The sequence below is a fragment of the Dreissena polymorpha genome, chromosome 9, assembly GCF_020536995.1.
Source record: "Dreissena polymorpha isolate Duluth1 chromosome 9, UMN_Dpol_1.0, whole genome shotgun sequence".
Classification (NCBI taxonomy): domain Eukaryota; kingdom Metazoa; phylum Mollusca; class Bivalvia; order Myida; family Dreissenidae; genus Dreissena; species Dreissena polymorpha.
In genome coordinates this window covers 77,446,321-77,459,391 of record NC_068363.1, presented here as the reverse complement: position 1 = coordinate 77,459,391, position 13,071 = coordinate 77,446,321, and the positions used below count along the sequence as shown (strand labels likewise).

The 13,071-nt window shown below is 34.5% G+C and overlaps 1 protein-coding gene across 33 annotated transcripts in view; it reads left to right on the top strand.

Moving 5' to 3' along the window:
- Positions 1–13,071, top strand: part of LOC127846667 (methionine--tRNA ligase, cytoplasmic-like) — a 168,699-nt gene that overhangs the window by 38,012 nt on the left and 117,616 nt on the right. For 30 of the 33 annotated variants that reach the window (XM_052378146.1, XM_052378149.1, XM_052378141.1 and 27 more), the window contains exons 9-10: positions 11,414–11,617; positions 12,225–12,314. The exons of 1 other annotated variant lie outside the window; for it this stretch is intronic. In XM_052378146.1, coding sequence (XP_052234106.1) covers positions 11,414–11,617; positions 12,225–12,314 — 294 coding nt within the window. The remainder of the gene's footprint in view (positions 1–11,413; positions 11,618–12,224; positions 12,315–13,071) is intronic. 2 more of the 33 variants (XM_052378151.1, XM_052378133.1) reach the window with 1 other exon arrangement.

Below are 13,071 nucleotides of genomic sequence, written 5' to 3'. Positions count from 1 at the left end.
TATGCATTGAGCATGGTATCCGCTCTTTAATTCAAGTAGTTTTCATCTGAGCTTCACCAAAATTGGTCAGAATTGTATCTAGATGATCTCTTAGCCAAGTTTAAACACTGGTCATAGCAGGTAAAAAACTAGGTCATGGGGTCACTTAGTGCATTTTAAACATGAGCATGGTGTCTGCTCTCTAATTCAAGTAGTTTTCATCCCATCTTCACCAGACTTGTTCAGAAGTTGTATCTAGATAATGTCTAGGTCAAGTTTGAATATGGGTCATGCCAGGCCAAAAACTAGGTCACGGGGTCACTTAGTGCGTTTTAAACATCATGTTGTCCGCTCTCTAATTCAAGTAGTTTTCATCCAATATCTTCACCAAACTTGGTCAGAAGATTTATCTAGATGATCTCTATGCAAAGTTTGAACATGGGCCATGCCGGGCCAAAAACTAGGTCACGGGGTTACTGCATTTTTTAACATTCAGCATGGTGTCTTCTCTCTAATTCAAGTACTTTTCATCTGATCTTAACCAAACTTGTTAAGAAGTTTTATCTAGATGATCTTAAGGCCAAGTTCGAACATCACCACACTTGGTCAGAAGTTGTATCAAGATGATGTGTAGGTCAAGTTCGAACTTGGACCATGCCAGGTCAAAAACTAGGTCACAGGGTCACTTAGTGCATTTTAAACATTAAGCATGGTGTCCGCTGTTTTTTGTGAAGACAACATGCAAAATATTCTGTGTCAATGCGGCATGTGGGGGTATTCGTCATGCCTGTGACAAAGCTCTAGTTTAATCATGAACTTGTTTGAAAAAGTTGTGTCACAATAAACTTCTTGGCAACATGGATTTAGTTGAATTGTTTGATGGCATTATTCTTTCTGGATTTATTGTATTGACACACACTTTTAAATCATGCTATCATCTGTAGCAAGGAATCAAATCTTATTGCTTGTATGTTGTTTTTTTAATTTGAATTGCATATAATAAGTGTATTGTTTTAGCGTTAAACTTTATCTTAAAATTGTCTGGCATGTTCATCAAATTTAATGATTTACTTAAGGTGATTTGTAATGATCTACGATATTTTTACGTAATTCTTCTGCAAAGTATAATGAAATGCAAAGTGCAGTTTAGGAGAGATTTTATATTTTCATTTCATTTTTAACTGTCACTATTTCTTCTGTTCTTAGAAATATTTAGTAACATAGATACATAACTATTATGTATTGAACATATTTCTTCCATCATTGTTTTTATGCCCCCCTTTGAAGAAGAGGGGGTATATTGTTTTGCACAAGTCAGTTGGTCCGTTGGTCGGTCGGTCCGTCCACCAGATGGTTTCCGGATGATAACTCAAGAACGCTAAGTAGGCCTAGGATCATGAAACTTCATGAAAGATCATGACTGGCAAGTGACCCCTATTGATTTTCAGGTCAAAGGTCAAGGTCACAGTGACTCGAAACAGTAAAATGGTTTCCGGATGATAACTAAAAAATGCTTACGCCTAGGATCATGAAACTTCATAGGTATATTGAAGGTACATTGATAATGACTGGCAGATGACCCCTATGAATTTTCAGGTCACTAGGTCAAAGGTCAAGGTCACAGTGACTCGAAACAGTAAAATGGTTTCCGGATGATAACTCAAGAATAAATTGGCCTAGGATCATGAAACTTTATAGGTACACTGATCATGACTGGCAGATGGCCCCTATTGATTTTTAGGTCACTAGGTCAAAGGTCAAGGTCACAGTGACACAAAACGGATTCACACAATGGCTGCCACTACAACTGACAGCCCATATGGGGGCATGCATGTTTTACAAACAGCCCTTGTTACATTTTATTTTTGTTAATGACAATAACATGTGTTTTTATTTTTTTCATTTGTGTTATTTTGCCTTAACCTTTCATTATGTTTTTATAACATATTTTAATTATTACAAGACTGGTGTTTACTACTTGGTGACCAGGAGACACTCTTTGTGTGTGTTAAAGTATCAAATTTCCAACAACATTGTATGATGTTTATTCATTTGAATTTTCTGCTTTCTTATTATAAAACAGCTGCCAGTCCTGTACAAAGTACATTTATAATATTAAACAAGTTTAAAACACGCCACACTTGAATTTTAATCGAGAAACACTGAGATAAACATTTGTACTGTTAATTAATCCTTTTGAGCAAAATTTCGGAGCTAAAATGGCTGAATATTACACACATCTTTTTATTTTTGGGTGGGTCATGATTTTATTAGCTTGGCTGTTTTCGGAGAAAACACAAGTTCTTTTCATAGCCAGCTCGTAGTCCGCCATCCGCGTCATGCTAAAACCTTCACATTTGTTATGGTTTTGAACATTGGCTCTAAAATCAAAGTGCTTCAACCTACAACTTTGAAACTTCATACATGCCACACCCATTTTTTGGGTCACTAGGTTAAAGGTCAAGGTCACTGTGACCTCTAAAAAAAAAAAATTCTGACAAGCTTTCATTTATTCAAAACTGCACCCGTTATGCAGTGCTCTTGTAAAATATATATTTTTAGTTATTTATTAACTGTCAAGGTGTACTACTGTCATATATAATTGTGTATAAGTATTGACCACTGACACCGAGGTGTTTCTTTGATATTCAAGCCTGACATTTGACACTGGACCATATGGTTCATTGAACTCACTGTATTTGGTAGTATTTGACGAAAGCAATGTCTTTGAGTTTAGTACAATTTTTTTTTTACAAAAGGACAATTATTGGGTTTTTAATAATAATACAAATTTGTGAATATTTGAATGGCTTTTGAGCTTTTGAATGGCAAACATTCAATATAATATTCAAATGTTAAAATAATTTGGTCATCCCTATGTAACCATATCATAATTATTAAAAAAATAATACATTGTATGTCATTTGTGTACAACAATATATGGTTCCTTGTTTTGAAATGATGGGACAATACAAGCATTATCTTGGAATACATTATACGAAAGCATCATCCTCAAACTCACACACTATAAATACTTCCATCAGATCAAAGTCAAAACAAAATTCTACAAATGGTCGGGTAATTTAAGGCTCTGATTTGTATATGAGCTGCATCATGTGAAAATGGGTGTCCAGAATATAAGCATATTCATACGGCATTAGACCCATTTTCGCATTTTCAAATTTTGTATTACATTTTTAGCTCCTGTCAGCATGAAGTGCTGGAAGTGAGTTATTTCGATCAGTATGCATGTATTTCCTGAGTCTGTCATCATGCTGTGTGCATCTTGGGTCATCAATAAAATTCAAATAAAATTTCCCGCGGCTAGACACGAATGAATACACTTCATTTAGTCTGTTGGCAGATTTGAGCATACCACCAGAACATTGGAAACATGAATGCGTCTAAGTAACACTGTTTTACTGAGGATCAGCATGACACAATTTTAGCTCTAATGAAAAGACTTGATAGTTTTACACTAAACACCCGACATCAATACAGTTTGTGCGTGCACCTTTTATTTTCAGGGGATTGCCAGCGCTAGAGCATTTGTACTTAAAGGCTATGTCCACATATTTAGTAATTACTTTCATATTCCTGTCTGTGTACTAGTATATTTAAGTTCATAAAAGTATCGTTTTTCCCTATCCTGCTATTCGTTTTGGCCAAACCATTTTAAATTGTTTTTGAAATTGAACATTTAACATGTAAAAGTATAAAGTTTTAAACATTTTAGCCGTTGTTCCAGCAGTGGAAGCATAGCCTCACTTTAATGCATCGCATTCCAACCCGCAAAAAGGTATCAGGTTCAGTTCGCGGCCAGTAAAACAATCGTTATATAATATAGACGCTATCGCGTGAACTAGGTGAATTGGAATTTTCTTTAGACCAGAAATATGTTAAATGAAGATATTCAACAATATAATTATGGTATGTCAATAATAGATTCTAAATGTGTTTTCAACAATACCATGATAAATATTATTTTTGATTAATTTATCAAGAATTGTTCCACCATATTGACTAATGTATTAAGCATGAGCGCGATGATTCTCGATACTGTTAATAATCGTATCAAATAGCAATGCCCAACAAACCACTAAAACAGGTTTGTTCAAAGAACGCGCATATAAATATTTAAAATATGTACGGATACTTTGCGTGTGGCCGGTTGACTCATATGTTTTAATTTCACTTCCATTCTTGTTTTGATGTTCTGTTTTGTATCTATATGTTTATGACCAGCAATATGTAATAATGTAAAATAAGCTGCGAAAACTCCCGTACTGCGTGTGATGCAGCTAAGAACTGCACAGAAAAAGACATTCACTATCTTTGATCTCATGCATTGAAGTCTTTACCTTTCACCATCTCCTACCACATTCAACGCTGCCTATCTTTTTTTAAAGATATTTCTTGTTCACTAATACTGACGATACTTGGTCATAATGGTTATGTTGACAATATGAGTAAAGTGTATGTAAAAAACCAGGTCACAATGTCAAATTGTAAAAAAACACATTGTTATCACTTATGGAGACACATATTATGATCAAATTATTGATTAAACGGGATCAGATTTTTATGTAAACAATATCACAGCAAGGTGTGTTAAGTGTGATCCAATGCTTGGCCACCATGTCAAGTTTCCCACAATTTGTGTACAATTAACTCAAGTGAGCTTTTGGACCATATATGTAGTTTGTGGCAAAACAAAACGGCTGGAAACAAATGCCAAACAACATTTGAGTAGGAATGACATAAAGCACTTTGATAAGCATGTTATGCAATTTAATACAATTAATGTAGGTATGTCTTTGTTAGTGTATTATTTACTATGTTGTGGTGCTCTTTATTAAACATTCCTAATCACTTTCTCTCAGGAGCATTTGTTTTTGTTTTATTTTACAACTTTCATCCATGCTCTTGAGTTTGTTTCCTGGGTAAAATAAGTAATTGTGTCTAAAACAAAGATCTTGAGAATGCTAGCGCTCAACCCACTTTCTGATTGTTAGGCAGACACCATATCTTCCGTGCCACCGGAACTAACATGAAAATGCTTATGATTGTGACATCTTGACCAGATTTGATAAACAAACTATTGCAATTCTGCAATAAGGACTTTCGTTTAAATTGATTTCATTGGCTCTTTCCTCACTCTGTGTCCAACATTTTTTCTTTTCAATTTTTATCAAACCTGATATTTGATTAATTTATATGAACCTACTGTATGCATATTTTGATTTATAAAAAGCTATTGTTTTTATTAATGCAAGTCATGCATACCACACACTCTCCACCTGAAACAGGAAACTACTGTGCCGCACAAGTATATGTGTAGGCTAATGATAAATTGATTAAACCTTTCACAATAATGTATATGAGTCACGCTTTATGAAAACAGTTTATCCCACTTTTACAGCAAATTCGATTGATTAAAGCTCGTTGATTAAATGTCTGCTATAAACAACGGCATGAAATGATGTCATTTTTTCGACAAAATGATGTCATAAATCCTGCAAAATTATCCAGTTAAACTAATTTTGTTTAAATAAAAAGGTTTACTGAATAAAATGTGGGATAAAAGAACAAAAGATTAGTGTTGATTAATGTTCCTCCAGCTCGTGCTTTTTGTTTTCAAAGCCTCGTATGATAAACCAGGGGCTGTATTCCAGTAGCTTCTTAAGTTAAAAAAGAACTTAAGTTGAAATATTGCGCATTAGTTTTTCTTATCTCCGCCTTTTTTGTTAGCTCATCTATTTTTTGAAAAAAAATTATGAGCTATTGTCATCACCTTGGCGTCGGCGTCGGCGTCCGGTTAAGTTTTGCGTTTAGGTCCACTTTTCTCAGAAAGTATCAATGCTATTGCATTCAAACTTGGTACACTTACTTACTATCATGAGGGGACTGGGCAGGCAAAGTTAGATAACTCTGGCGTTCATTTTGACAGAATTATGTCGAGGGGTGAAAGCGAAACAGCTGTAAGTGCATTTTTCAAAAATGTTCAGGGGAAGGTTTAAACTGTATCAGAAGAACAATTAAAACAATGAAGGCTTTAAAATTTAAAGTTATATTGAGAATTGTCTGCTCTAATCACATTTTTTTAAACATGTTTGTATTTTCACAAATAAAGAAGTTATTTGAAAAAATGTCACTTAGACATGTTTCGCACTGAAATTTCATATTGTTTTTACTAAAATTTAAGAGCGAAAAAGTTCTAAGTGATTTTTAAACTACGTTTAATGATCAATTTACAGTATTTATTTCATATGCAATTCTTTTTAAATTTTGAAACGACGAATATTGTAAATAAAATGCAAAAAATGGCACTTAAAACCTTTTCGCGCTAAAAAAAATATTTTTTTCAACTTATTGTTCAAAGTGAAAATTTCAAAGTGACATCAATTTAATTGAAAAGTATTGGAAATTTTCACTTTTTGCATATATTTTTAATTAAATACACTTAACATTTTAAATACAAGTATTTTTTAAAATATATTTGGAAATATTGTTACTCAGAACCGTTTTGCTTTAAACAGATAGCATAAAAATACTGTTCTTATATCATTTAATAGTGCTAAAAAGTTCACATTGACAATTAATCTTATTTTATCTTAAATACTTTTTTTGCAATTGTTTGCCAGCAAATGTCCCAAAACACTGAATGGATTTTTTTATTTTGTACTGTTTTACAAAAACAAATTAACGAGATACACTTTGACGAAAGTATAGTAAATGTTGTGTTGATTGACCATTAATTTTTTCATTCCTACTTGATACTCCTATAGGAATTCAATGCTGATTTTATTATCATTTTGCTATATTCTATCATATTTGTTAAATTGAGTAATACTTTGGCAGATTTTGGACTTATTTTATAGGCCTAAGTCATGTCCATTATACAATGAACGTTATGGGAAAGTAATTTACAACTTTATATTTTTAACGATTTACAATAATAAGTATTAGCATGGTGTTGTACGTTGTATTAAAAATAACACACCTAGTAGTTTTAGAAGGGGCATTGTGACTAAGATAGGTAACTGAACTGTTATAAGGAATAATGAGCAAATTTACAAAATATCATAATTTTCACAAATTGACATCATTCAGTTGTTTGATTACATCTCATCAGAATTGTAACGTTCTGATTTACATCCACTGGCACCGATACCAAGCAAATCACATCACACCAGAAAAGAAACTAACCGATGAGCATCCATTAGCAGAGTAACCAACCTAATCCCATCACACCAGAATGGTTACCTACTGAATATAACTGATTCACAATTTCCCAGATCAGTTACCAACCGAATCACATCACACCAGAATGGTTACCTATTGATTCACATTTCACCAGCTCAGTTACCAACCGAATAACATCACAACGGAATGGTAAAATATTGATTCACATATCACCATCTCAGTTACCAACCGAATCACATCACACCATAATGGTAGCCTGGCGATTCACAATTACCCATCTCAGTTACCAACCGAATCACATCACACCAGAATGGTTGCCTGGTGATTCACAATTACCCAGATCAGTTACCAACTGAATCACATCACACCAGAATAGAAACTAACTGATGAGCAACCATAAGCAGAGTTACCAACTGAAACACATCACACCAGAATGCTTACATAATACATATGGATTCACAATTACCCAGATCAATTACCAACCGAATCACATCACACCAGAATGGTACCTATTGATTCATATTTCACCATATCAGTTACCAACCGAAGCACATCACACCAGAATGGTTACCTACGGATTCTCATTTCACCAACACAGTAAGCAACCAAATCACATCACACAAGAATGGTTACCTAATTATTCACATTTCACTATCTCAGTTACCAACCGAATCACATCACACCAGAATGGTAGCCTATTGATTCACATTTCACCATCTCAGTTACCAACCGAATCACATCACACCAGAATGGTTACCTACTGATTCACATTTCACCATCTCAGTTACCAACCGAATCACATCACAACAGAATGATTACCTATTGATTCACATTTCACCATCCCAGTTACCAACCGAATCACATCACACCAGAATGGTAACCTATTGATTCACATTTCACCATCTCAGTTACCAACCGAATCACATCACACTAGAATGGTTACCTACTGATTCTCATTTCACCAACACAGAAAGCAACCAAATCACATCACACAAGAATGGTTAACTACTGATCCACAATTCACCATCTCAGTTACCAACAAAATAACATATCACTAGAATGGTAACCAACCATATCACAATTCAACAGCATGTTAATCTTCTAAGTCACATCATAGCAGCAGAGTTATGAGCACAGTTTCCTACGAATTTACATCTTTCCAGAAAAGTTATTCATGGCTCGACCAACTTATTCACATCTCACCTCAGAAACAAATTAGTGTTTGTAAATACCACAATAACAACTAATTAACATTCATGTGTATTAATTTTTAATGTATTGAGAAATGTTATGTTTCACTGTCTATGTATACAACTAACTAGGTTCTAGATAATTCTGAACGCTTTTTTTATGAGAGAATAAAATAGAAATATATAAAGGTAATTCTGGCATTTAACCATTACCAGGTATGTATATTAATATACATACCTGCCAGTACACAACTTAACATTCTAAACACAGCACACTTTAATGAGTTTATTCTTCTTGGTTTTGTAACAAAATAAATTGTTTTACATTCAGAACTAGGAAGAGGTCGAAACAAGGATCACATCTCCTTGAAATTCATTCCAAATTCAACAACCTTTTATGCAACTAAGGTTTCAATTTTTCAATTAGCTTTATAGTTTTAAGTATAGACAGGTATGTATAAAAGATAATTTGAAATAGCCATAAAATCCTTATATTTATGTTGTTAAAAAGTTTATCAAATACGTTAAACTAAACAAAATAATTAAGAAAAATGAAAAAATACCCGAAATTCAGTGCAAAAAAGGTCTCTAAGTGCATATTTTATCAATATTTTTTCTTATTTTTCATCAGTTACATAATATTATCTGTGAAGGAGGTTTTCCAAATACAAATATATTATGTCTTGAAAATATATTCCTCAATAATTGATAAAAATGTCATTTAGAATTATCTTAACATCAATAACCTGAAGGCGAAAGAGCTCTAAGTAGCACTTCACTGCACATAGAGCCTTTTCGCACTAAAAAAATAATTAAATTTCAGTTAGAGCTTTAGGACAAATTTACTTTTTATTGGATTGCCTGGAACTAAGATATTTTAATACATGATGGGCATGGATGTTGCGATACAAAAAAGTCATTTTGTGAAAAAATGTCACTTAGAGCTGTTTCGCTTTCACCCCTCGATGTGCCCTTTTTATACTTAGAAAATTGAAGATTTTGGTTAAGTTTTGTGTTTAGGCCCACTTTTCTCAGAAAGTATCAATGCTATTGCATTCAAACTTGGTACACTTACTTACTATCATGAGGGGACTGGGCAGGCAAAGTTAGATAACTCTGGCGTGCATTTTGACAGAATTATGTGCTCTTTTTATACTTAGAAAATTGAAAATTTTGGTTAAGTTTTGTGTTTAGGTCCATTTTATTCCTTAAGTATCAAAGCTATTGCTTTCATACTTGCAACACTTACTAACTATCATAAGGGGACTGTGCAGGCAAAGTAATGTAACTCTGACTGGCATTTTGACAGAATTATGTGCCCTTTTTATACTTATAAAATTGAAAATTTGGTTAAGTTTTGTGTTTAGGTCCACTTTATTCCTACAGTATCAAAGCTATTGCTTTCATACTTGCAACACTTATTAACTATCATAAGGGGACCGTGCAGGCAAAGTTATGTAACTCTAACTGGCATTTGGACGGAATTATGGGCCCTTTATACTTAGAAAATTGAAAATTTGGTTAAGTTTTGTGTTTTGGTCCACTTTACCCCTAAAGTATCATAGATATTGCTTTCATACTTGGAACACTCGCAAACTATCATAAGGGTACAGTAAAGGGACAAGTTGCATAACTCTGGTTGTCATTTTTACGGAATTATGGCCCTTTTTTGACTTAGTAACTTTGAATATATGGTTAAATTTTGTGTTTCGATCCACTTTACTTCTTAAGTATAAAGGCTATTGCTTTCAAACTTCAAATACTTTCATGCTATCATGAGGTTACTGTTCCTGGCAAGTTGAATTTTACCTTGACCTTTGAATGACCTTGACTCTCAAGGTCAAATTATTAAATTTTGCTAAAATTGCCATAACTTCTTTATTTATGATTAGATTTGATTGATACTTTGACAAAACTACTCTTACCTGACATACCACAATAGACTCCACCCAAACCATCCCCCGTGCCCTCTCCCCCCTCCCCCCCCCCCCCTATTTTTTTTTTTTTTTTTTTTTAAGATCATCTCACAAATGACCACCACACCCTCACACTATACCCCCCCCTCATCCCACCCCGCACCCCACCCCCCCAATTTTTTTTTGAAACGGTTAAAAAACACAAATATTTATTTTTATTATTTTATGTTTGAAATACCGTCCAACCATCGCACCCAAGAATCCCCCCCCCACCCCCCCACCCCCCCCCTCCCCCCACCCGAATCCCCCCCCTATTTTTTTTTTTTTTTTTAAGATCATCTCACAAATTACCACCACACCCTCACACTATACCCCCCCCCCCCCAATTATTTTTTTTTGAACGGTTAAAAAACACAAAAAAATATTTATTTTTATTATTTTATGTTTGAAATACCGTCCAACCATCGCACCCAAGAATCCCCCACCCCCCACTCCCCCCCCGCCCTAATTTTATTTTTTTTTGCGTTTTTTTTTCGCATTTTTGGAAGATTATGTAATAAATGTCCACACCCCCACACTATACACCTCTCTTTACTCCACCCCTCCCTCCTTTGTGATTGAAAATGAGAGTCCCTTCACCTTTAAAAAGAAAATAGATGAGCGGTCTGCACCCGCATGGCGGTGCTCTTGTTTTAAACATAAGATTTCACTTAAGTTAAATTCTGGTAGCTTCATAAACTTAATAAGTTTCTTTACTCTGTGTATTTTTTCTCATATATTTAAAATTAAGTTACCCTCCTTTAACTCTTAAAAGAATTTCTTAAAGAGAAATACTAAGCGTCTCGTGATTTGTTTTTGACATTTCAAATTTAACGTAAGAAATTTATTTAAGAAATTTCTTAACTTAAGTGAAAACTTAAGAAGCTACTGGAATACGGCCCCTGATCTATAATCAACACTAACCTATTATTCTCCATTAAATGTGTGTGTGTTAAGAGTCCTCCTGTGCATTTTTATGAAAACAGGTAAAAAAATTAGCATTATATATTTTCACAAACTACTTTACTGATGAAGTTTTCACTGTGTCTGCTAATTTCATAAGCTTTTCCAATAACTTCTCAGATATTGTCGTCTGCGCAACTACAACGTGCTGTACATCTGCGGTACAGACGAGTATGGGACCGCTACGGAGACCAAGGCCATAGCGGAGGGTCTCACCCCGCAGCAGATATGTGACAAGTACTCGGCCCTCCACCGCGACATCTACAAATGGTTCAATATTGACTTTGACTACTTCGGCAGAACTACTACAGAGCAGCAGAAAGTGTATGGATTGGTCTGAAATTATTATTTGTTTGCTCATGGTAATTGTTATAGACTAAAGAGAAAGGATGAAGTTTAAGAAAATGTACTGATGTGTTAGTCTGTCTTATCTTACCTTCTCTGTTAGTATGTCAAATGTATCTGCTTTAAATTTCTATGTTCTGTACAATAATTGAAATGTAATTAGTAATGCATATATGGGTGTAGTCTATAGCTTTATCAAAAGTAATGTCCAGTTTGTGATGCATGACTGATATATGTTACAGGATAGCGCAGGACATATTTATACATTACTGATGTATGTTACAGGATAGCGCAGGACATATTTATACATTACTGATGTATGTTACAGGATAGCGCAGGACATATTTATACATTACTGATGTATGTTACAGGATAGCGCAGGACATATTTATACATTACTGATGTATGTTACAGGATAGCGCAGGACATGTTTATACATTACTGATGTATGTTACAGGATAGCGCAGGACATATTTATACATTACTGATGTATGTTACAGGATAGCGCAGGACATATTTATACATTACTGATGTATGTTACAGGATAGCGCAGGACATATTTATACATTACTGATGTATGTTCCAGGATAGCGCAGGACATATTCTGGCACCTCCACAAGAATGGCTACGTTCTGACCAACAGTGTGGAGCAACTGCACTGTGAGAACTGTGATAGGTAGGGACCAAGGACTATGTTATTGCGCCGCATTCTGGGAAAACTGTGCTTAATGCATGTACCTTAAGTGTCATCCCAGTTAAACCTGTGCGGTCAGCACAGGCTAATCAGGTACAACACATTTTGCTTTTATAGTATGTTTGTTTTAAAGGAAGTCTGTTCCTAACATATCAAGTTAGGCGAAGAATGTCCCTGATTAGCCTGTGCTAAACTATTCTCAGGGATGACATTTTACACACATGCTTTAAGCACAATTTTTCCCAGTACGAGGCTCTTATTGAACAAAAATCATATGTTCTAACAGGCTGTTTAAGTCATTGGCACTTAATCAAGCCACCAACATATATGAAGACTTTATGCCCCCGAAGGAGGGCATATAGTGATCGGACCGTCCGTCTGTCAGTCTGTTCTTCCGTCACACTTTGTGTTTAGGTTTCGCGTTTTGGATTCGAAAAATGCTCATAACTTCTATGTAGCTTCAGATAGCAACTTGATATTTGGTATGCATGTGTATCTCATGGAGCTGCACATTTTGAGTGGTGAAAGGTCAAGGTTTAGGTCATCCTTCAAGGTCAAAGGTAAAATATATATACGGCTTCAAAGCGGCGCAGAAGGAGGCATTGTATTTCTGACAAACACATCTCTTGTTTTAAAGTCATTTTATTCATGGCTGTTATATATTTAAGATGTCCTCAATCTTAAGAATTTTAGGATCTTTATATCCTGAGATCTTTAGTTATTGATTATGAACATATAA